At 36.9% G+C, this 23,506-nt stretch overlaps 1 protein-coding gene across 5 annotated transcripts in view; it reads left to right on the top strand.

Moving 5' to 3' along the window:
* Positions 1-23,506, top strand: part of LOC140942720 (polycystin-1-like protein 2) — a 74,959-nt gene that overhangs the window by 13,184 nt on the left and 38,269 nt on the right. For 2 of the 5 annotated variants that reach the window (XM_073391694.1, XM_073391692.1), the window contains exon 1: positions 16,850-17,129. The exons of 1 other annotated variant lie outside the window; for it this stretch is intronic. In XM_073391694.1, the coding sequence (XP_073247795.1) occupies positions 17,063-17,129 (67 nt within the window). In that variant the 5' untranslated portion in view covers positions 16,850-17,062. Of the gene's footprint in view, positions 1-166; positions 200-16,849; positions 17,130-21,246; positions 21,323-23,506 lie in introns of those variants that run through there. 2 more of the 5 variants (XM_073391697.1, XM_073391696.1) reach the window with 2 other exon arrangements.

The raw sequence follows: 23,506 nt of genomic DNA, 5'->3' as shown, positions 1-23,506 counted from the left end.
CAAATGTGTCTTTATGGTTGCAAACTGATGGCGTAAAAGAAACACTTTTGACTCGTAAAGAAGTCCCATAAGCAAAAGTACTGGCTTCAAATCATGTGGTGTATTTTAAAATCGTTTATCGTTGGCTCTGTTTTCTCAAGGATTGTTTTTGGAGAGAATTTGACAAATATTGAACAAAGGATCAAAATCGATTTAGAACGTAAGTCAGTCTGTTCCATGATAATTAACCAGTAGATAGTAGTATTCCTCGGGGTACTATAAATTATATAGTATCTGACATATATTGATTATTTTTGCACTGGACCATAAATGCAATCGTACAATAAACTTACACTTAAAGTGATCAGCAAGCTCACGCGCGAACAAGCGGGATAACAGGTTTGCAGCACACCAAGTTTGGTAAAGTTTTCTGTCGCAAAGAAGCATCTCACGACTCCCACTCCAGGATTACCGTAAGCTTTCACCAGCTCGAAAAAAACGGACTATAATGTGGTTGCTCGACTCATTCCAGTATTTTACTTCTATTTCCTTGTCAAGGCCGAGGGAATCTTAACTGCTGTATTTTCACAAGATTGTAGTGTTAAGTAATATTACGATTACCTTATAACTGTTTTCTCATAGGATTCTATTTAATTTGTTTAGTAAGAAAATTAAGGGTTCCTTTTATTAATTTTCTCCCACTCCTTATAGTTACTTGATCAAATATGGTACCAAGCAAACTACACAAGAAGACTTAATTATAGGCGTTGTATCCATAACCCAAAGTAGGTATCTTAAGTACCGCACTTTCAAATTGTGCGATAAAACATGAGTTCTCTAATAAAATGTGTCTACCATTAGATATGAGCGATGCTTACAAAAAAAATGCAAATGTAAATTGGAAACCACATGACTGTCAATCAAACAAAACGATAACTTGCCTGGTGTTTGCTTGATTAGTTGAGTTTTTTTCAAAGCGGTCGTTTTCAATCAGTTAAAGAGCTTTTGTTTATTGCTTTGAAATTAAAAGCGGACTTTGTAGCATTTCTTGTTAATGAGCTCTTTGTAACTGGCAATTATAAACAAAAATCAGGAAAAATGTCTTGTAATTTTTGTCTCAGTTTTTCTTTGGTCATCAGTTGGTCTTCAATATCGCCTCAATATTTCCTTCCCTTCAGAATCACATATTAGGCTGCTTTCTAAGTTGCTCTCCTCGTTGCTATTTTATTTTAATATTTTTTGGAGAAAATAGAGGGTAAAAATATACAGCAAAGATTTTATCCTTTTTAAAAACTTGCGATATCAAAGCCAAAAATTAATGTGGTTTATTAATGAAACACCTCTTAAAAAAAATATTTAAGCACTGTTATCTTATGTAACAATAGATCACTTAATAACTCCAAGAGCTGCGTGCGTAATTTGCATCAGCGAGCAAATGACTTTCGTTTCTGTGGGCACGGAAAAAATTCTTCTTGAAGTTTAATAGGATAACAAGTGGCTAGCACTTTCTGTCTCGACAGGAAAAGACTACGTTTAATGTATGGAAAGAAAGTTTTATACCAACTCATTACTGGGAAAAAATAATTTATGGAAATGAAAGCTGGTAGAAAGGATTGAACTTTTTTCAGACAAAAATAGTATTTTCGAATTGAACAGGAACATTTCTAGGACTAAAAAAAATTGATATTCTTCTTAAAAAAGCAGTTTCCGAGATCAGTTTTTCCCCTCACGACCATATGCTATTCACAGTGCTAATTGTCAGACCACATATCCCACTGATCATAAATAGGTTGTACCTTAAGTCATACCACGAAGGATAGTTTTTCTTTGAAAATGTCTGGTCGTGTAATGGTCATTCGCCAGTACTGCTGTTGACTATTTTCTTCAAAAATACTTTGCATTACGAATTTGCCCAGCTCTCTGTGACGGTCAAATGAATGCTCAGTTTATATATAAAAAAAGAGCTAATGTAGAATCCAGTCAAGAAATGATCCGTCAAATAGCGCTTAATGATGAGTTAAGGAGTAATATCGGATTATTCTTAAGGCAGGGAATACCTATTTCTTAACTTACCTTTCGTTTGTGCAAAGAGCAGAAATATCTCTCAATTGTTTTCTTCCTTTTGAGAATAAATACAGAAGTACTAATTAAATTTCTCTTTCTAATTGACATTTAAGGTTTAGCTTTTGTTTGCTTCACTCTCTCTGGAAACGAAACGCTCTCATTAACATCTTAAGCTTACTAAACGAGTACCACTTGAAAGTTCGTTAATCGTAAAAGGAATACTTGAACTGTTCAGTATCTCTTTGTCTTATTTGAAAACATCTGAATGTACATGTAACTCTGAGAAAACATATTAAAAAAAAAACTTTAGTAAAAATCATAATAAATCAATTTCCTAATGCAAATATATTAATTACAGGTATCCGATTTGTGGCATATTCCATCTATGAACGTGTTTTAATTACCCTGTCACTGACATTTCATAATAGAGTATCTGAGAATTTCTTAAATGTCACTCACTTAAGACAATGATTTGTCACCGGTAACAAAACATTTTGCTGAACAACGTAGAAAAAAGGATATCTTCAATGGGACGAAAAAGTTGGAGCTAAGTTAGATAATTCAAGTGTGGTATTCACGTGGTATAGACTCCAATCCGATTAGTCCCTATCTAGCCTCTTACCGAGATAATTCAAGATGGCCACAAGAAAAACTAGTGAACTAATGATATTTAACGATGATGGGGTGCTAATTAATTCAGTGTTAGTTAACATCTGTGTATTTGTCCTAATTGCGACTCATTCCAACGTGTCTCATTTTCGACACCACTTTTAGCTTTCCCTCGCATATATTTTTCAGGAGTGAGAAATGGCATTCTGTCGGCCGGGAAGTGGTGTCTCTTTTGTGTGTTTTACTCTTTACTCTTTTATTACTCTTCAGTTTCATAATTATGACAATAATAATAATAATAATAATAATAATAATAATAATAATAATAATAATAATAATAATAATAACAATAATAATAATAATAATAATAATAACAATAATAATAATAATAATAATAATAATGATAATAATGATAATAATAATTTTTTTGAATTTTAAATAATAATTAATAATTTTATTCAACTTTAAAAAAATATGTTCATAATTTAAAGAAATATTTGGAGTAAGAATTAAGCACTATATAACATTAAGAATAGTATAAATAATAAAAATAGCAATCACTGTGTCAATAACGATTTCTCAAATACATTTCTTACGGCGCAGATGCGGTCACTAACTCTTGCAGGCAGTCCAGAGTTTTAAATTAAGTCATTGCCAATCCGTCTCTGATATTAAAAAGAAAACAAGTTAAAAAGAATAAAAATCTGGTATTCCTAAATTCCTAATTCTTAAAAAAAAAAAAAAAATTCGGGCAGGCTCTAATATCAACAATCTGTAGGTCTGAGTCAACAAAGTCTAGCTGTCGTCTTCTGGATCTTGAGCCTCTCAAGCATAGTATCGCAGAACGTACGATGGCGAAAGATACTTAAGCTCTTTTCCAGGAAATTGCGCTTGAGTAACTTTCTCCCTTCTTATTTGCGATCAGCTCCGCAAGTCTGCTGTGGTACCTTACACACTCATCCGCCATTGCACCTGTGGTCGTGAAAACTAGGGGAGTGAACGTTTCCTGTTCCATCTCCATTACTCTTTCAGCATACTGCCTCTTATTCTCGTTCTCATGTTTCTTGTAGATCTGTTAAGGAGTCAAGTCTTTGTAAGAGTCTGCATTAGGGTGACACACCCGGACGTCGAAGAATGCAGATCTCTGTCTCTCCCAAAACCTCGAGCATGAATATCCAAACGGGCATCAGGCGCTTTGTTAGCGCAATGATTTAATGTCTCCCCAGTGACCTCCTGAAGGACCGGCTCTACTTCCACATCATTACAGACCATCCTTAGCATCTCTGCTTTTAAGTCGCGCAGTTCATTATGGCGCTGAATAATGAAGCCTCCGCACTGACACACCATTGCGTGATCCACGCTAAATTGAACACCGCATGCGCAGAGCATGGGCGTGTGTTCATTATTTCCCAGTAGTACCGTAGCTTAATTGCATCTCTAAACACCTTCTTATTCAGATTGTAATCCAACTCTTTGAGGGGAATTACGGTCAGCCAATTTGATGATCCCTTCTCTGTAGCTAACTCAACAGCTCGCTTAGCTTTTGTCGGCATGGAGTTCTTCACTTGTTCCAGCCTCTCACTTAGACGGTCATCTTTTTGTTTTCGTGTGCTCAGTTGCAGTGTTTGAATTTCTGAGGTATCTGGAGGCTGGTGCTGTTGCTCAACCATTCGCCTCACGAGCTGATTAGTAACTTTGATTGAAGCCTCGTATTCAGAAGATGAGGTCACTACAGGATCTGTAAATCCAAGGCCTCCCATGCGCACAGGGAGAGCAAGGAGGTGGCGCTCTGCTTTAGTGACTGTATGGTCAGTGACAGCTGTAATAATAATAATAATAATAATAATAATAATAATAGTAATAATTATGAAATTGTGTTAATTATAATAATGATAATAATTATTATTATAATTATAATTATAATTATTATTATTATTATTTTAATTATAGTAATAAAATTGATAATGATTTAGGCACTTGGGAAGGACGGGTTGGTGCCTCAACCTCACACGGGAATGTGAACCCTTAGCCTACAAGAGTCTGTGAAAAGACTTTACAAGTCGGCTAGAACTCCTTAGAAATCAGCGCTAGGGTTACAGCAAAGGGTTGGTGCGCTAAGCCTTAGTTGGCATCCTGCCTAGCAGAGGCACCAACCATGACAATTATGTTTTCTTAAACCGGACCGGAGTCAACGACGAAAGTGCCAAGCCCGGCAAAAAAAGCCATGAAGACTGAAAGGGCCTACGATTCAATTCCCCCAGTGCGTTGACAACGGAAACGCTTGAGCTTGTAGGAGCTACAGACAAAATCAAACGGCTAATAAGGGAAAGTATGAAGACCTGGAAAACAACTTACAGGATGCGGGTTATTCCAAGGGGATTCCCTTTCTCCTTTGTTGTTTGTGACTGCATTGTGCCCCTCAGTAGTATATTTCGTAAGTCTCCAGCTGGCTGGCAGCTAAGCAAGAAAGAGTTACATGATTCATTTAACATTTATGGACGATTTAAACAGTACGGAAAAGATGAGAAGGAAGTTTACTCCCTCATGCTGACGGTTGATGTGTTAGCAGCGACATTGGCATGGGATTCTGGATTGAAAACTGTGCTGTGATGGTTATGAAAAGAGACAATTAGTTAAGTCCAAGGGGATAAAGTTACTGATCGGAGAATGTTGCGACATAACGATGAAGGGTACAATTTGGAAATATTGGAGACAGATCAAATGATGCCTGAAAGCAATGAAAAGCAGTGTGAAAAAGGAGTTTACTGGAAATGTAAAAAAGTTAAGAAAATCCGTAATTCAAGCTGAAAGGTGGCAATGTCATCATAGGTATCAAAAGTTGTGCAGTATCACCACTTCGATACAGTGGTGGGATTGTAAAATGGACGAAAAAGGAAGGGAGTGACGGACGTGTATCTAAAAATTATGAAGATTCATCCGCCCGGTTTGTGTCTGCCAAGAAGAGAAGAGGAAGGCGTGGATTGCTTAGCGTCGAGGAGGTCATTAACACTGAAGAACGAAATATTAATTTGTGTGCCAGTTAGAGTCAAGAGCGTGTCTTGAAAATTGCAAAGAGAAGGAAGACTGTTGAAACACCCAGTGAATATAAAGGTAGGGGGAGGAGAGAAAGAATTAAGAACTGAAGTGAATTAAAGTTACAAGGACAGTTTAAGAGAGTAAGAGAACCTGCCGAGTGATTGTTAAGAACAGAAAAGGTTGGGAAAAGAGACGGGAGGGCTCAACTTTGCAGCTCAGATCAGGCGTTAAGATCGAGAAACAGATTAGCTATGTGTGGAGATAGTGATAAAAATGTGCAGGTAGCATTTCCTATGCAGCTTTTCCAAAGCTAACACATTTTAATCGCATGGTTTATAGCGGAGCTCTCGAAGCGCACGCAGCGGAGTACCGTGGGTAAGAAAATTTGGTTATCTATGCATCCAAGAAATTTTGGTTCTTACAAAGTCGTTTGTACGTACGTCTACCCCTTCATTTAAGCTCGGGTTAAATTTTAAATTTCAAGCACCCGGTTTAGACGGGTGCGTGGGCGGGCTGCAACGCAGGCTAACAGTGTCGTGTATAACAGAGAAAGAGCTAGAGCGAGAAATTAAAAACAAGGGAGACCAATTTCGCTGGAAGAAAAGCATGAAAATTTTAAAGCGGCGGTGTGAAAATGAGAAATGCTAGCAGCCATTGAGGTGAAAATGAGCGGCAGTAAAAAAAGTGAACAGGAACTCATTTCCAGGCTCCCTAAAACACGTGTAACTGGGAAGTTTCTGGAAGTTTCACGTTATAGTCGTGCAAAACAACGGCAAAGAAATGTATAAAAAAGTGTGCTGCACGTGCAAAGTTGTTTTTTTGCTAATTATACCTGTTGATTTTTTGGCTGCTTTCGTTGCCGTCGCCGCTTAGGATTACATGATTTTATATTTTGTTTGAGTAAACTATAAATATTGACGTCAGAGCTTTGTTTTTAGCCCTGCTAAATCTATATATTTGGGAATTGCAAGAAACATGGATTAGAGGGTGGTGAGTTTCCCTAAAAGTAGGATTGAGAAATCTGAATTTGCTGTGGGATTTTACGATACTGACTGAGAGCGAAATTTATCAAGAAAGAAGCGCAAAAGCAAGAGAATCATCAAGGCTGGCAAGAAAGAGGAAGGGTTTGGAAGAGTTTGGAAGAGTTGTGCCAGTGGTAGTTGGGGCTTTGGGATCAGTGTCAAAGTCATTGATAGGTCATTTGGAGCAGCTGGGAATTCCAGACAGGACGAAACTATCAGTACAAAAGTCTGCACTATTGGATCGTGACATATCCTTAAAACGATGTCTGGAGTCTAAGGTCTCAGGTCTGAGACCTGACTGGATGATGATGATGATGATGATGATGATGATGATGATGATGATGATGATGATGATGATGATGATGACGATGATGATGGTGGTACATAATGCCAAGGTAGTTGGTCTTTAGAAAAAGAATAATTTATTCGAAGGCTCTTTTTGATAGAACTTGGCTAAACGGATCTCCCTCAGTCACCCAAATCCAGCTGAGACAGAAAGGTACGATATATTTCGCTTTTCTTAGGTGACCACTAAGTCTTTGGCCTCGGGAACAGGCTCTTAGGAGTCAGGTGAATTAGGCGAAAGCAAAATTGCCGGTGAACTTTGACCCAGGCCAAGACTGGGTCAAAGGGTCTACGCTGGTCTGCCGACCGTGTGAATCTACATCCGGGAACTTGAATAAGACAAGTGTAGGAGAAAAGCCCAGAGGTGTGTATCTGCCAATAGGCTGAGTTTTTCCAAGTTATATCGACAATATTTGGCTTGTGCTAAGCGTCAGAAGATTATGCGAGGTTGTGGGTAGTGTTTTCAGTGACGCTAAAGTGTGTGATTGTGTGATTTCCGCGTGGTGTGGACGCAGGTATGAGGTCGCGTGGTTGAGCTCGAGCTGTTTCGATAAAATGTTCTGTGCCAGCCATGGCGTTTCTTCGGTGTTTATTAGGTTAGCTGATTGTACCGTGGAAAAGCAACTCTCGTCTCAGGAAAATTGGATCTAGGTCTAGTTTCAGCGGGCTCTAATGGCTTTGAACCAAAAGGCCGTTTTTTGCAGATCGATACAAAGGTGATAATTTTTGTAGTATGTTTCATTCAGTTTGTTGTCCCTGCGAAACCCTATCGTTTCTCGGACAGCGGAAAAAGTAGTGTTTTGCTAACTATTTCAGTTGTTATGTAAGCATTAACCAGGCACCTTTTTGCTGCACTTTACTCAACTTTAAAATTCATAGACTGAAATGACATCAGTTTGCAACTTCACGGAGTCAGATTACTGAATATATGTTCTAAAATTTGCGTCATTTTTTAATTTGGACCCGTTGAAATGCTTCTAGTAACCACTAACGTACTGCCCGGAGTTGCATAAAGGCTTTTAATCTGCAATTTAATGAAGTTTTATTGTTTTAAATTGCCAAGTAGTAGAATGAGTTGATATTATTGCTATCCCGGTTTTCAAAAATCCAGGTATAAATATCAACAGAAAATTAACTATTCATTAAGCGAGTAAGGGACTTCCTGTAGGCAAGAAGTCCCTAACTCCCTTCTTAAAACTACAGACACTTGAAGCTCGGCGAGTTGACAGTGGTAACGCACTGGCCACATATCAAAAGTTCCTTCTAAAATGCTAAACTTAAAAGTCTCCACATGATCGGAGATTAAATGATTTCGAAGGAATTCAACTCCAACTTTAAAGGAAACTTAAAAGTTTTATTCCATGACGTATTTCTTTTTTTTTTTTTTCAAATTAAATCATTTTTGTGGTATATTCACCTGCTTTCTCTGAGCGATAATGCCACGTCACTACATTTCTCTTGAGAATCATTGCACATGTTTTATATTGTTATCAGAAGGGCGCCCATTTTTAGAAATTGCCAAGTCTTAGCGTGAGGTCACATGGTGCTCCGCATAGAATGTCTAATAATTATAGAAGCCATTTAAGGCACAACTGACCATCAAGGCATACGTGGGTAAAGTCAAAAAGCAACAATTGCTGAGAAACAGGAAGCTTCAGTTAAATTAAAGCGGCGCATCCATAATTAATAAAATCAATGAAAGAAACATTTTACCATAAAATCAATGAAACATTTTACGAATTATGAGTAAAATGTAATGGGACAGTTCGCCTTACTTTGGTCTCCGGAATTGTGCAGCAAAAAAGAGAAAATAATCACAAGGTTGCAGTTTTAAATTCGTTATAGTAAGAAAGAAGGAATTATCAATCATTTAAGTGTAAATCTAATCTTTTAAGCGATATAAATGCATCTGGATGGTGCCTTAATCTGTCTAGAAGACGTTCACCATCAAAGATTTTGGATAAATATATTTTTTTAAAACTTGGTATACGCGAAGTTCAAAGAGAATGCATGATGAAATATATTGCGCGTTAAGGACTCCTTTTTACTCATCGGAATGTTCTGGAATTTTGATATCTTTTTTGTTTGTGAGCGTAATGGTTAAAATAGGACGTGAAGGGAGGAGAAAAAAGTCTTATCTTGACATAAATTAAGTTTGCTGGGCATTCATTAAAATTTAATATTTTCCCTTGAGGTGTCACTAAGCCTTAATAAGACGGGCAAATTCATTGATAACTAGGATTGAGGCGGTATAAGTCCGATTACATTTCCATTCAAAAGCACTAGAAAATTCGATTTTAAGACATTAAAGAGAGTTTACAATTTTAAATGTTTCTGAATCAAACCTTAACGACTTAATTTTTTTTGTAACACCAATAAAGAAGATTGTTGACAATTTTTTAGTGAAAATAAGCTCATTAAATTACCTGCCCCCTCCTGAGCCATGCAGCATCCATTTATTAGACTCAAGTTGCAATATATAATAGCAGATATAATCTTGAAATTGAAAACACTGTAGAAAATATCAAAAGTTACAAGGTATTGCTCTCCAGGAAGCTTTGTAGAGTGTTTTTGTGTCTGCGACTTATATCAGTCGGTTGGATTGGGTCATTCGAACGTTAAAGCTGGGGCAGAATTTGTGGGAAACTTGACTAAGAATACGATCCATAGAGATACTTCAGTGAGCAAAAGGACATGATCATGCACTTTGTTTTTTCGTGTGTTTTAGTTATCTTCGTGCAAGAAAGTTGGCAACATAATACTTCACCTGAAGGTTTGTTGATTTCAATATGGTTTTACCAACGTATCATTTTATGTCACTTTTTTGGCTTGCATTGCTTCACTACAAGAAAGTTTTCAATTTAAAGAAAAAAAAACATATGTAACAAAAATTTTTGATAATTATGGCGAAAACATTTGCTCTCTTTAAAAGTAAACAACTACTTGAAACCTAAACTTACGACTGAATTTTTTTTTTATCTCAGAACCAGTAAAAAAGGTTCATTATTTGAAACTACTTTTTCTAATATTTCAGATTTCGTTTGCGGTTTGTTCTAAAAGCGAAAAATAAAATGTACTGAGACGTCAAGGCAGACATTGGCGGAGTCGTACTCAATTTGACACGTGATTATAAGAACCAGTTTAATTATTTGCGCAAGTAGCACCTTCCCCCCTTTATCGTCTACTATTAGGAGTTCTTACCTTAGTCAGTAAGAAAGTTTTTGCGATACTGTAAATTGTTTTAAGGTGAATATCTTCCTTTAATGTCAGAGTTAGCCAAGAAACGTAAAAGAGTAATAACAAAATAAAATAATAGCAAAATAAAATAAATAACTTGGAAAAACTACGAACAAAGAAGCATAAAAGTTAACAAAAAACTTAGTAATGCACAGAGGTTAATATTTTTAAAGGCAGGAAAATGTCATTTTTGTAAGTACTTTTCATTCATTAGGCCAGTGTAAAACCACATTTGATCGTAAGTATTTCTAATAAATGCAGACACGATCATCACAGTTTAATATACGCAACTTATGCAGTTGCAAATAGAAAGCCTGAAAAATTTCTGGCTTGCCGGGATTCGATATCGGTGCAGCGCTCTGACCAGTTGAGCTCACAAGCCAACTGGGAGGTGGTCATTAAATTGGTGCGTAATATACCCGGGAAAGATGAAGATGAAATGACGAATATGTGATTGTCATTTGAAATGCGGAATCACTGAGAAATACAGGGAAGATTATCACAGTTAAATACGCAATTTATGCAGCCATTTGAGGAATTTTAATTAGATTAGCCATGATCTGTTTTTTTCTTTGTATCATGTCTAGATTAGACACCGTATTGGTTTGATAAAACGTCTGCTCCAGCCTATAGATTATTATTGCAATAGTAGCGGTAGGCATATATCTCGAGTGCGCAAACTCATCCTTGCAGGGTTGCACAGTTATTATCATAAGACTTTTTGTAAACTACCTTGTAAACGACAGAACGTAGGACGAAGAGGGCCCCTGCTTTTCTGGCTATGAATATATCTTCAGACATAAATGTTTAATTTTTTTCGCAACAATTTCACTTGGGGAAATGAATTAAAACTCTGTGAGGTGATCACGGTGCAGTTAGAAATAGTGTGTACTACCAAAACCAGACTGTCAGACTACCAGACTACCAATTTAGTGCACAAAAGAAAAAAAAAACAGTGCTGAAAGGAGATCTTTCTCGTAAGCTAATCAAACACTTACTTTTTACGTTTACCTGCAGGGGCTCTAAAAATGATATTTAATAATAATAATGGTCTACACTATTGGTTACTAACGTTAACCTTTATTTCCACAAAACACAAGCTTGACAGTAGTATCGATCTTAATTAAATAGAGCAACATAAACAACGCGCATATAACAAAAGGATTTTACGAAACCGACATTAAGTCTAGATCTGCGGCCACTGGAAAACTTTCTAGAAGCAAATTAATGTTGTTATATTTATCTTACCGTTGCCCGGTCTATTTACTTAGAATAGAAACTCGGTTTTCCTTTAGGCAGTTAATAAGTTTAATTATGCCGTAAAAAGTTGAGCCTACGAGAAAAATAACTTACCTTCGGAACATTTATTTCCGGAATGCATTGAAATTTCTTGCATTTCAGTCCTCGGGGGTTGTGATTCTTAAGTGGACTAAAATATAAATTATTTTTATATAAATTATAAATTATAATAATTAATACTCCTAGCAGTCAAAAAAAAGAAAAGAAAACTTGGATGAATGAACTCGTTAAAGTTGGGCGTCCTTCCGCGTCCCAGAGTACAAGAAAGAAGAGTTAAACAACACAAGCCGTTTTTTTTTTCTGAGAACTCCTTCAAACATTATCAGCTGGACACTAAAAGAGGTAACTCAACCGCATAGATTTATCTTTTTAAAACAAACAAACGGATACATAGATGATTACAAATCATGAGCCATAGCTGTCGGCTTTATTTACCATCATTTCAATATTACTTTCATCCTGTTATTTCTTTGAAATTATTAACAAAATATATTAATATTTTTTATTATCAAGGTCTTTGCGTTAACTGACTGCCATTCTTGTTGTTCTCCTTCCATTGAAAACAAAATAAACATAAAATAACTTCTTTATTTACAACTACGTGTAGTACGGAAAATTATGCGGCTGGTTTGATTTGCAAATTAAGCATGCAAGTAGAGGAATCGCCTGTGAAATTTTTTTGCCACTTTTTTGTATAATTGACCTCTTCGAAGTGTGTCTTTGTGCGATTCTTCCTTTAATTTCGTGGAGACTTAAGTGCGACTTTTTTTCTAGATGGTATTGCAACTTTCTAATCTTTTCCCCGATGTTAACACTTAACATCCATCAATGACAGTCAAGTTACCATTATTCAAAAAAGGTACCTAGGAAAGTTGCAGGTGAAAGAATATATATAGACATATTTTTTTTTATCTAACATACACTGTATATAATAAGCAAGAGAACATCATCATTTCCTTTTTCACTCCAGCACGCAACCTTTTCAGAGTATACAACTAGCATCACTGACAGGTAATATGTGGACATTACAACTAAATAGGTTCTTGCGAAAGAAGACAACCTCAAAGTTAACCACTAATCTAGCTACTTTGGCGAGTCATTTGAGTAATACGTTTATTTACATGTTATATTAATGGTAATTATCAAGAGTTGTGTTCTGTGCACTTGGCAATCCACCGCTTCGACCTCGACAAGCACGAACAGCTAAGCGTCCATCGAGAGCCGGTCATAAGTGAAAAAAGAAAACATTCCCTGTTTTTTAGCTTCCTCCTGGGCTACATGGTGGAATTTCGAAGCGACGTCGTCATGTTTTTATTTCTGTTATACGTTGACATTTTAATGAAATGGAGTTTGCAGCATACAATTTCTCCGGGTGAAGGTTGGTTTAATAACTTTTCCGTAAAAGTGGTCATTATTTTCAGCTGCCTTGTGATGCTGTGTAATACATACCAAGCTTGTGAAAGTTGCCTATCTCGCTATCTGATAGACTTCATCGGATCTGAATTTTCTGTGATTTTCACCTCTGAGCAAATCAAAATGGTTTTCCTTTAAAAGTAAAAAAAAAAAAAACGAAAAGGCAAAACTAAATCAAGCAGTTTAGTCTAGGTACGTTTTATTAGATTCGATCATTAAGGTTCAGTTTGACAGTTTTACAAGTGCTTGCCTTTCCTAATAAGCTTAAAGTACATTTCCCGAAACCAAACGAAAAAAATCAATCCCTTTCTAAAGCATATATATTTGCAGTGAATTTTCAATTCAACCAATCACGCAGTTTTGTTTTCGACTGAAACACACTGGAACCATGGTTGAAAATATCTTAGACGCCGTTAACCGATGACCAAAGTGTTTTGGTTTCTGGAGCGTCTGTTGCAACTTTTTTCCAGTAAATTCACAGCCATAAGGGTAGCTGCGTATTATTTTAAAATTTCGTCCTCGGAATTATGATTCTTCGTTCCATTAGTCTCTCTTGATGTCCAGTCATCTAGTGAAGGCTCACTCTAGCGGCAGGTCGTCTCTGCAAATCATCTTAAACATGGCCTGTTAACAAAAGCGATTAATAGAAAGTTTGACATGGACAAGTAAAATCCATTCGTAAGACGAATGAGACTTAAAAAATTGTGATTTTATTACTTGCCCATCGCCAATTTTTTTGTCTTTCTTTGTTTCTTTGTTTTTTGTTGCTCGCGCTTGAAATGATTGTCTTTGGCCAACTGGGGTACGGATGATATGATACGGATGATGGGGTACGGATGATAATGACGCAGAGTCGCTGATGAGAGAGTCATTTTCGGATTCTCTGAGATGCAATTGTATCTTTGGAGTATATGTACAAAATTAACTCGTTTACTCGAAAATTGGTTGGTTTGATTTATTAGATTCGTGATCAACATAAAATGCCTCGAAATCTGTCTCTTGTGTCAAGAGGGAAGCTTAACCGAAAAGAATGATCTAATCTCGCACGCGAGCGAAAATCACGCGTGGCGTCCAGGTGTGGCACGCTGTTGAACAGCATATATGACACTGTAGAACATGCAGGGAACTAGATCTCGTGGCTAATCTCGACTCCTTGGACTCTTGGCTCTCAGGCTCTCAGGTTCGTATATTGTTGTGAAATGCGACGAATTCAAGCTGTCACCCTTGGTTTTGAAGCTAAACATGCAAGCGAGCGAAGATCACGGGAGCGGGTGCCCTCGCGTGACGAATATGCTTTTCAATGAAAAGCGTCAAGCATAGCAGATGAAAATAACAGTTTGGCAGAAAATGATGCAAATAAGCGTTGACGAGGGAAGTTCTGCTTCATTTTTGTGTGAGCCATATGCTTAATTTTGATTGGTACACGGCAGACACGGGAATCAAAACAGCTAAACCAAAAATTAGCCGCAGTCTTTTTACAGCAGCTAGTCCACTTGTCCCTTGTTTTGGCGTACGGACCTATTAACGCTCGCTAAAAAAATGTTTAGATATCGCCTGTGTAAAAACAAATTCCCAGGATAGAAGCAGACAGCTCTAGCTGGCTTAACTGAAACGTCCAATCGCTGACCTCAGGATGACCTCACGTGTGAATTCTAGAAGCCACCCAATCGTAAAGAACTTAGGCACTTTCATGCATACTTGCTAAACCCGATTGCTGTCTTTGTTAGAAACAAGAATTGTTGATTAACTGAAATTTATTTCATATGTTCAATAAATTATGATTTTACTTGTACAAAGTACTTTCAATAGTAGAATCAAACACCTGTCATGTACGATAGTTTTTTACAAATTCAATTTTGGTTTCACTAAAAACCACTGGGAAAACACTTGACAAGCTTTTAAGTAATGGCATATGTGTGTTTATTCAACTTAATGGTAAGACTGATTTTTTTCAGTAGTTCTCAAAAGAAATCTTTTAACTACGCCAAAAAGAGAACTGCTTGGTCATTGCCACCTGAACGATGAAGTTGTTGTTCCAGTGGCTGTAGAAAAGATCATTGTTTTAATACAAACACAACCGCATTTGTAAACTGACACATCGGAAGCCACACCTTTCTACTTTTTATGACTGTCAACTTTAAGCTTCTTGTGTTTTATGCGGCCGGAAATCAGGAAAAGAGTAAACCTCTGTCATTTTTACAATTTTAAATGAAAATTTCCGCTTTGGTTAAGTGCAAGAACGGATGTTGTTGGTAATAAAAAGAGAAGCGAGGGCTTTATTTTTATTTCTCTGTAGAATGTATGTCTTCTTGAGGTTATGTTGAAGGGAGTACAGTATTGCCAATAGAGTAAGATTTAGAATCAGATTTAGTATATCTCCTTTGTAATGAGGAAGTGAAAACAGTATGACCAGTTTCGGAGTATGTTTTTAATGGGAATATGTTTATTTTTACGTGAATTGCTGTAAAGGTTAAAAAACAATTGCCATTGCTATCTACTTTTATTTTCGTGGGCTAATGAAAACTGATCCCTTTTATCGTTTCTATCACGTAGCCGTGGGGATCATTTTTTTTATCATACATGTAAATTTGGAATTAGTTTGCCGTTTCAAAGGAGAACAAAATGTCAATATGTAAAACAACAATTACATAAATATTTTATTATTTCCCATGCGGTGACAATTGAATTTTCCAGAAATCGTAAATGTAGCTTACGGTTCGATCGCCTGAACGCAAACTTTTACCATACCTAGTAACGAAATAGCAATATAATTCGATAATTTAAAGTATGATAAAACTTATGTGAAGATGGAATTGAAAATAAAATTTCGAAACTTACTCTTAACCAGCCGTTCCTTGCATTCAAAGACTTCGTTTTTCCGTCTTTGCTTTAGAAAACCGCGGAGCCGAATGATTTCGAAAATAACTTGTAGGATTGATGCATTTCTATATTTTTTCCGCACGTATGAGATGCCAGGTCAGTTCTTTTTACAAAACGTGACCTACAGCACTTTAAAGCGATAAGATATTCTATAGATACAATTCCTAAACGTTTTTAAACTACATGAAGTATTCTTTGATTTGATTGGTATGAAAAGAAAAGGCTTTAATACACATATTGAAAGAATTGAAGAGATACGGGCGTTGTTTTGATTGAGGCTCAAACATTTTTTGCTGCGAGGCAATATCATACAAAATTACTGTCCTTTTCTATTTTGATCAACGGATACCTTCTTATACTTGCGTTAAATGTGCAGGAATCATTTGTGGTTAGAATTTATCGGCTAAATATTCTGTACCGTATATTTTGTGGTCTAAAACGTGTACTGTTGATTAAATATGCGGATCACCAAACCGAGAGATTAATAGTTGTGGTAATGCCAACCTTTCCGTCTTTGTTGTTTAGCTATAAATCATCGACCTTAATTATTTACTTCTACTTATTGAAGGCAAGCAAGTAGACCTATTTTTTTTTATTTAGTACTGCGTTTTCTTTTTCTTGGACACAAGCCTACCGAGACAAACTTCACTTCGAGCCATGTTGTTATGGGGTTGGCTGTCATTATAGGAGGATCCCAACCATTCTGTTGATGGTTTTTTTTCGAGGTAGTTCACGCCTACTTCCATTACAAAGCTAACTGAAAACCAATAAAACAACTCCTTTGGTCGAGTAACCTTGAGCTGAAGAAAAATGCGCTTTCTAGAAAATAATACTTGGAGTAATCAGAGATTAAAGGAGTGCGTTAGTCGTTTATACGATCCTTTGCATCTTTTTGCGCATGTGCAGAGATATAAATTTGATCAATGCCTACGTCAATATCCTTCATCGCTTCACTCAGCAAGACTCACGATTTAGGATTCTTTAATTAAGGCGAGCTGAATCATCACTTTCCAGTATTACATCGGCAGAGCAAAGTGAAGATGTCGAAGCTTATACCGAAGGGGGACTTAATTTTTTTTGTAAAAGGTCAACTAAGTTCATAGTTATCCATTGCTGGAGGATCTACAGTCAATTTGCTCGTACGTTTCTGGTTAGGAAGCCAGCCAAACACTAAGAAGATGTGGCTTTTAGTGTTGCTCTTTGTCCCGGTTTCCTCTCATTACTATCTGAATACAAGTGATCAGGGTAAGGAAAAAAGCATTTATTTGCATTTTCAGCTTCAAAACCTGACATTTAAATAGTTTGCCTGCTTCCCTCTATCTTCTATGAATTTCTTGTTTTAAAAACTTATTTTTGTTTTCAGTAAGAGTTCAAAAAGGTCAATGCGTGTTGTTTCGAACACTAACTCGAAATTTTGTATGTTACATCTTTTTTCGTGTAGGTGGAACAGTTTGTGAATTTCAAAAGTTCCGTTGTAGCTGATCTACGTTACAGTTAGTTTTTGTATTTTCAGCACGATAGATATTTATTTTAATGTTCACTGATATTTCTATTGTCCGCTTAACTACATGCATCATTTACAAATTCATTTTATCCACTGTGATTGCAAAGTATCCGTTTTCATAAAAACACAATTTATTTAAATGGCTACATGCTGAGATTCATTTTCTAGTGGGGCGAAAATAAAGACTGCAACCAATATAATTTTTTCCCCTTCGTCAGTTCTAGATTTCCGTACTTTCATTATTTATGTGATTCTCTCTCTCTGTCGCTTTTCGTTTAATCCCAAAATTTCGTGACACGATAACCTTATCTTGGCATCTTTAATTATCAGAATATTTATCATTTTTTCTTAAAGCTTGTATGATAATGTAAAAGCAAAATCTGCTCTCTTGCTTCCGTAAATGCCCTTCTTCATTCTCTTTCCAACTAGCTTTTTCCATCAAATGTTTTCATACGAGGTAAAATGTTTCGTTTTTAGGAAATATCATTTAAAATAGTAAAAAGGAAAATCGAACAGATATGATGTGCCTGAAACATAAATTTAGCTTTAGCTTATCTTGTACATCCGGTAGCAACCACTTTATTATTATTACTTTACTTCACTTTATTATTCGTTTTGTCTGCACTGCAACAGCTAGGGTTCCCTTTTACTCAGAAAGAGAAGGCTGCGGAATCTTAAACCCCCATTACTTTGTCAAGTGAGTTTTTGTTAAAACGTTTTCCCTCCAGTTGGTGGTATAAATCGATAAATATTGTCCTTAACGAAGGAAAATAAGTTCTATAGTTTTTCACTTGTTTAGGGTGGATTTAAGGGACTTTAGGGTGGATTTGACTGAATCTCCTGTAACTCAACAGCCCCCTACCTCTAGACTTTCCCAACCTTTGCATGTCGGTGCTTGCTTAAAATAAACCAGGTTAAGATTTTAACTGTCAAACAGACATTATTTAAAGAGTCCTCAGTCCTACTTGTCAACTTAGCTGCTTGTAAACTCTCTTATCTTGTTTTCAGTGAAGGGCAATTGGTGTGTATTTAGTTGGTGACGGTCAGTTGCAATTGGCTTTCAGTATAGCCACCTCGGTAATACGCACACTTCGTTATTACCGCCACTTGTTCTGGCCCGTCATACATTTTCTTGTAAAAAAAAAAACCTTGTTAACGCGGTAATCCGTTATCACGGCCACCGGCCACATTATAGAAACCCAAACAGAAGAATCTTCTCATCAAACAGCCGATTTGTGTTTTCTTCAGTCAAAGGATTGTGTTTTCTTCAGTCAAGACTGACACAGCAGATTTCTTTCAAAATCGTGAATAGTATTGCACTATGATGTGCATGTAAAAAAAGACAAAGAGCCCAGGACTTCCGTTTTCAGAAGCACATAGGATGGGCTAGTGAGCTATTTGTCGTCAAGTTAATTCTTCGGCTTAAACCGGGTGCTAAAAAAACTAGCGTTGCTCCCTTTTTAATTTACTTTTTCGCGATTATTCCAACTCATTCATGTGAAATTAGTTGTAGCTGAAAAGAGGGCGAATCCGAAGAGGGGAGGATTACATTAGCGCTCAGATAGAATGGATGGAGAAAATTTATCGGCTTAGTTGGCGTTCACGTTCAATATGGAACTAGGAAAAAATGGTCACGGGAAGGAAGAGTACCGGAGTTGCGGGTAAAAAGTTGTTGTTCTGCCCATTAAGAGACCTGCTTGTTTGAGCTGCTCGTTAATGTCTTCGTCGTTACTGGTTAACTTCCTGTTGATTATGGTACGTGGTGATTCTCGCTCCCCGGCAAGGTTCATATCAGAGTTTGCTGCTATTCTCGGTCCTGTCACAGCTCCCAAATAATTCTCATGTGGGTGACTTGATATAATTTCCCTTTTTTATCAGTATGAGGTGCGAGGTTATCTCTTGCCCCAAACCATCAGAAAGGATTTTTGTCACCTGCAAATATCATGACTCTCATAGGTCATGTCTATTTTCAGTAAGTTAAACATTTAATATGATAATGTTAAATAGAACTCAAAGTTATCAGAGTTAACATTGTATTTTAATAATCTGACAGCCTGTTTTTTACGGTGGCCCAAAAGTGTCATGGCAATTTCAATTTGTTCCCAGCAATTTCAATTTACTCACGGCAATTTCAATTTTACTGACAGCAATTTCAATTTTGTTCACCGCGATTTCAATTTAATCAAGGCAATTTCAATTTTACTCACGACAATTTCAATTTGTTCGCGGCAATTTCAACTTACAGCAATTTCAATTTGCTCACTGCAATTTCAACTTACTCACGGCAATTTCAATTTGTTCACGGCAATTTCAACTTACTCACGGCAATTTCAATTTGCTCACGGCATTTTTCACTTCGCTCACCACTTGCCTTAGTGTCAGCTGCGGCGGCCGACAGTGGCCACCAAAAGTAAAAACGCAAAATCAAGAGTCGATATTTAAAGTCGATCTTCAAAGTGAAAAGTGACAATCAAAAATGAAAAGTCGATTCACGAAAACTTATGCCAGCAGACATTGAGTAGAGAACCGAAGAGTTTACTAGTCCCACAAAATTATAAGCTTCCTCAAACACTCATCTGGTGGCCTGTTAATATTTACTGCACAGCATCTCCAAATGGTGCAATCCCTCACATTAATCCCGAAGCATTTAAGCTACTTCTAAGTCTTGTTTACTGATGTTATTGATGGCAGTGTTCATATTTTTGCTAAGAAAAAGCAAAAATGGTATAGCCATACGAAGGAACATGCTATTTATGGACCCGGTCTGCGATTCGTTTTTTGTTTTACTGATGAGAACGGTTCGGTCTCAGACCGGCACGAAAGTAACTCGCGTCGGGTTAGCGACCAAGATGAAGTCAGACCAGTCTGAGTTCATTTTTAGGTCTATGAAATGTATGGAGACCGATACGAACTCATACCCATTGGTCTGATTCCCGATCTCAGCACAGTTCTTTCCTTTCCCGCACGTGCAAAATGAAATGAAATACAATTCAAGTGGCGAAAGGTTAATATGATAAGTAAGACTTTAAGGTTGACATGTTTGGGTGATAACTTTTCTTTGTAAGGTGAATGTCGTCATTACGTTAGGTGCAACTTCCGCTTTCCTTCATGATGTAATCAGACATACAATTGTAGCAAATAGAACACGGAAAAGATTACCAAAAACGGCAAAGAGTAAAGAAATCACGATTTTTGTCGCCAACACTTTTTTCATATTAGCGTAGTTGAATACATAAGTTGAGATTAGTTGATATAAACTTTTCAGGGAAGTAAAATACTATCGTACGTCAACCAGCCTGCGTTGCAGCCGGCCTATGAATCGTCTAGACTATTTGTATATACCGTCTGCGAATTAGAGCACAAAAGCTTGTTTTGATATCCATCGGAGTCGCAAAGACAATCAAAAATGAAAAGTCGATTCACGAAAACTTATGCCAGCAGACATTGAGTAGAGAACCGAAGAGTTTACTAGTCCCACAAAATTATAAGCTTCCTCAAACACTCATCTGGTGGCCTGTTAATATTTACTACACAGCATCTCCAAATGGTGCAATCCCTCACATTAATCCCGAAGCATTTAAGCTACTTCTAAGTCTTGTTTACTGATGTTATTGATGGCAGTGTTCATATTTTTGCTAAGAAAAAGCAAAAATGGTATAGCCATACGAAGGAACATGCTATTTATGGACCCGGTCTGCGATTCGTTTTTTGTTTTACTGATGAGAACGGTTCGGTCTCAGACCGGCACGAAAGTAACTCGCGTCGGGTTAGCGACCAAGATGAAGTCAGACCAGTCTGAGTTCATTTTTAGGTCTATGAAATGTATGGAGACCGATACGAACTCATACCCATTGGTCTGATTCCCGATCTCAGCACAGTTCTTTCCTTTCCCGCACGTGCAAAATGAAATGAAATACAATTCAAGTGGCGAAAGGTTAATATGATAAGTAAGACTTTAAGGTTGACATGTTTGGGTGATAACTTTTCTTTGTAAGGTGAATGTCGTCATTACGTTAGGTGCAACTTCCGCTTTCCTTCATGATGTAATCAGACATACAATTGTAGCAAATAGAACACGGAAAAGATTACCAAAAACGGCAAAGAGTAAAGAAATCACGATTTTTGTCGCCAACACTTTTTTCATATTAGCGTAGTTGAATACATAAGTTGAGATTAGTTGATATAAACTTTTCAGGGAAGTAAAATACTATCGTACGTCAACCAGCCTGCGTTGCAGCCGGCCTATGAATCGTCTAGACTATTTGTATATACCGTCTGCGAATTAGAGCACAAAAGCTTGTTTTGATATCCATCGGAGTCGCAAAGACATATGTGAGCATTTGTGATAGGCAGGTTTCTTACGGGTGTCTCACGCGCCTCACGATTGACCCAATTCTTACGCGTGCGTGACGGTTGGGTGCAGTGACATGTCAAAATTCACAGAATGGAGTTGGCAAGGAGTTTTTCATACGGTGAACAATGAAAGAGCAGTTCGAACTTAAAAGCTTCTTCTGCACTAAAAGAAATGCGTTGAGAGTATTCCCTCAAGGCCAAAATGTGTTCGTAAATTGCCGACTGGTTTTCTAGGGTCTTCCAATCGCTGCAGATACACTGCCGCGTATTCTGCAATCTAGCCGACAGTTCTAGCGTCAAAGTAAATCAGGATATCATAATATTCACAGCCAAAACAAAAAACTATACACACGTAGCTATTCAGGTCCAGACATTTCGGAGAAAACCAAACTGAGAAACTGACCAGCTTCCAAAATGTGAGACTGGAAAATAAAATGATACTTTGCTCAGTCAAAATTTAGAATACTCCATGCATTGCATAATGTGCACTTAAGAGAGTAAGCAAGAAAAACCTCTGTTGTCCAAGCTGACTCTAAGGTCACGTTTCACACCATTCTCTCTTGTCACTAGCCATGGGTCATGTTTGGCCTGTCAACACTTTATTTCAAATCGAACTAAACACACACTGCATAAGAAACTAGCCAATCAAATGTCCTTGCGACTCTGCGGGATTCGAACTCGATATTGTGTACTAATTCGCAGACGCTCTATACAGAAGGTTTAGGGTGTCTGCGATGCAGGTTACCGTCAACTTATCCTAGTTAATTGGGAAAAAGTAAAAGTACAAAGTTGATTTCTTGTCATATATGTCATTAGACCATTTACACTGCATTACATTAGAGGACTTGCCATTCACTTATTACAAAATTGCAAAGAGTATTACAACAAAATTTTGATACAGGTGTTGGTTACAAACTGCGACAAGTTTATTAACCAATGCACGTTTGGCAGAAATAATTTTCATTTAACGAGAAGTCATTTCCATTGAACCTTAGAGTGGAAAACTTTGGATTTTTTTTATATCCAGACAAATATCGATTCGGATAACAATAACACAGCATGGAGACACATCTAAAAGTATGTTAATTTATAGGAAAAATTTTTATTGTTTAACATTAAGGTAGAAATGGGGTTTTTGGCATTCCTCGCAGTACCGGTCTTTTCACACTATTTTTACCAACTCAGCGACCAAGGTAACGAACACTAAAAACATTTTTTTTTTCGCTAGGTTTCGAAATAGCTTGTAATGGTGAAATATTAGGCGTAAAAATCTTTTGGAACAAATGAACTTGAATCGAGCACTCCTTTGAATCGGTTCTTCAGGCACGGCCTTTAAATTATATAAATTTCACATATTCATCCATACTTAATGTAGTAAGCTAGTAGTTGTGGAGGTGACTTAAGAGCACGTTACCAACTTCTTCATTGCTGATAAAGTGTACGGGAATGTTTTCATTTAAAAATTATTTTGTTGTGTTACCGAGAAAATAAAGGAGAACCTTTTTGTGGATCGATGTTAAATTGTTATAGTTAAAGTTGTTGGCATATCTTCCTTCTTTAGTTTTTCTGTTCCTTTTATCACCTGTCATATAATTTATCACTGATTTTTTCCTTTTGCAGCGAAAAAGCGTGTAGGAAAATTTGCTGATAACTGATAAGAGAGATAAATGTTACAAGGCAAACATCAGACTGAGACTAAAACAAGCATCCATGTTGTCGCCATGTTATCCATTCGGTTCCTTTAGATAAAAAGACGACGACGTCT

This window comes from Porites lutea, chromosome 7, assembly GCF_958299795.1.
Source record: "Porites lutea chromosome 7, jaPorLute2.1, whole genome shotgun sequence".
NCBI lineage: Eukaryota > Metazoa > Cnidaria > Anthozoa > Scleractinia > Poritidae > Porites > Porites lutea.
The sequence above is the reverse complement of the archived record's forward strand: the minus strand, read 5'-3'. Positions and strand labels throughout refer to the sequence as shown.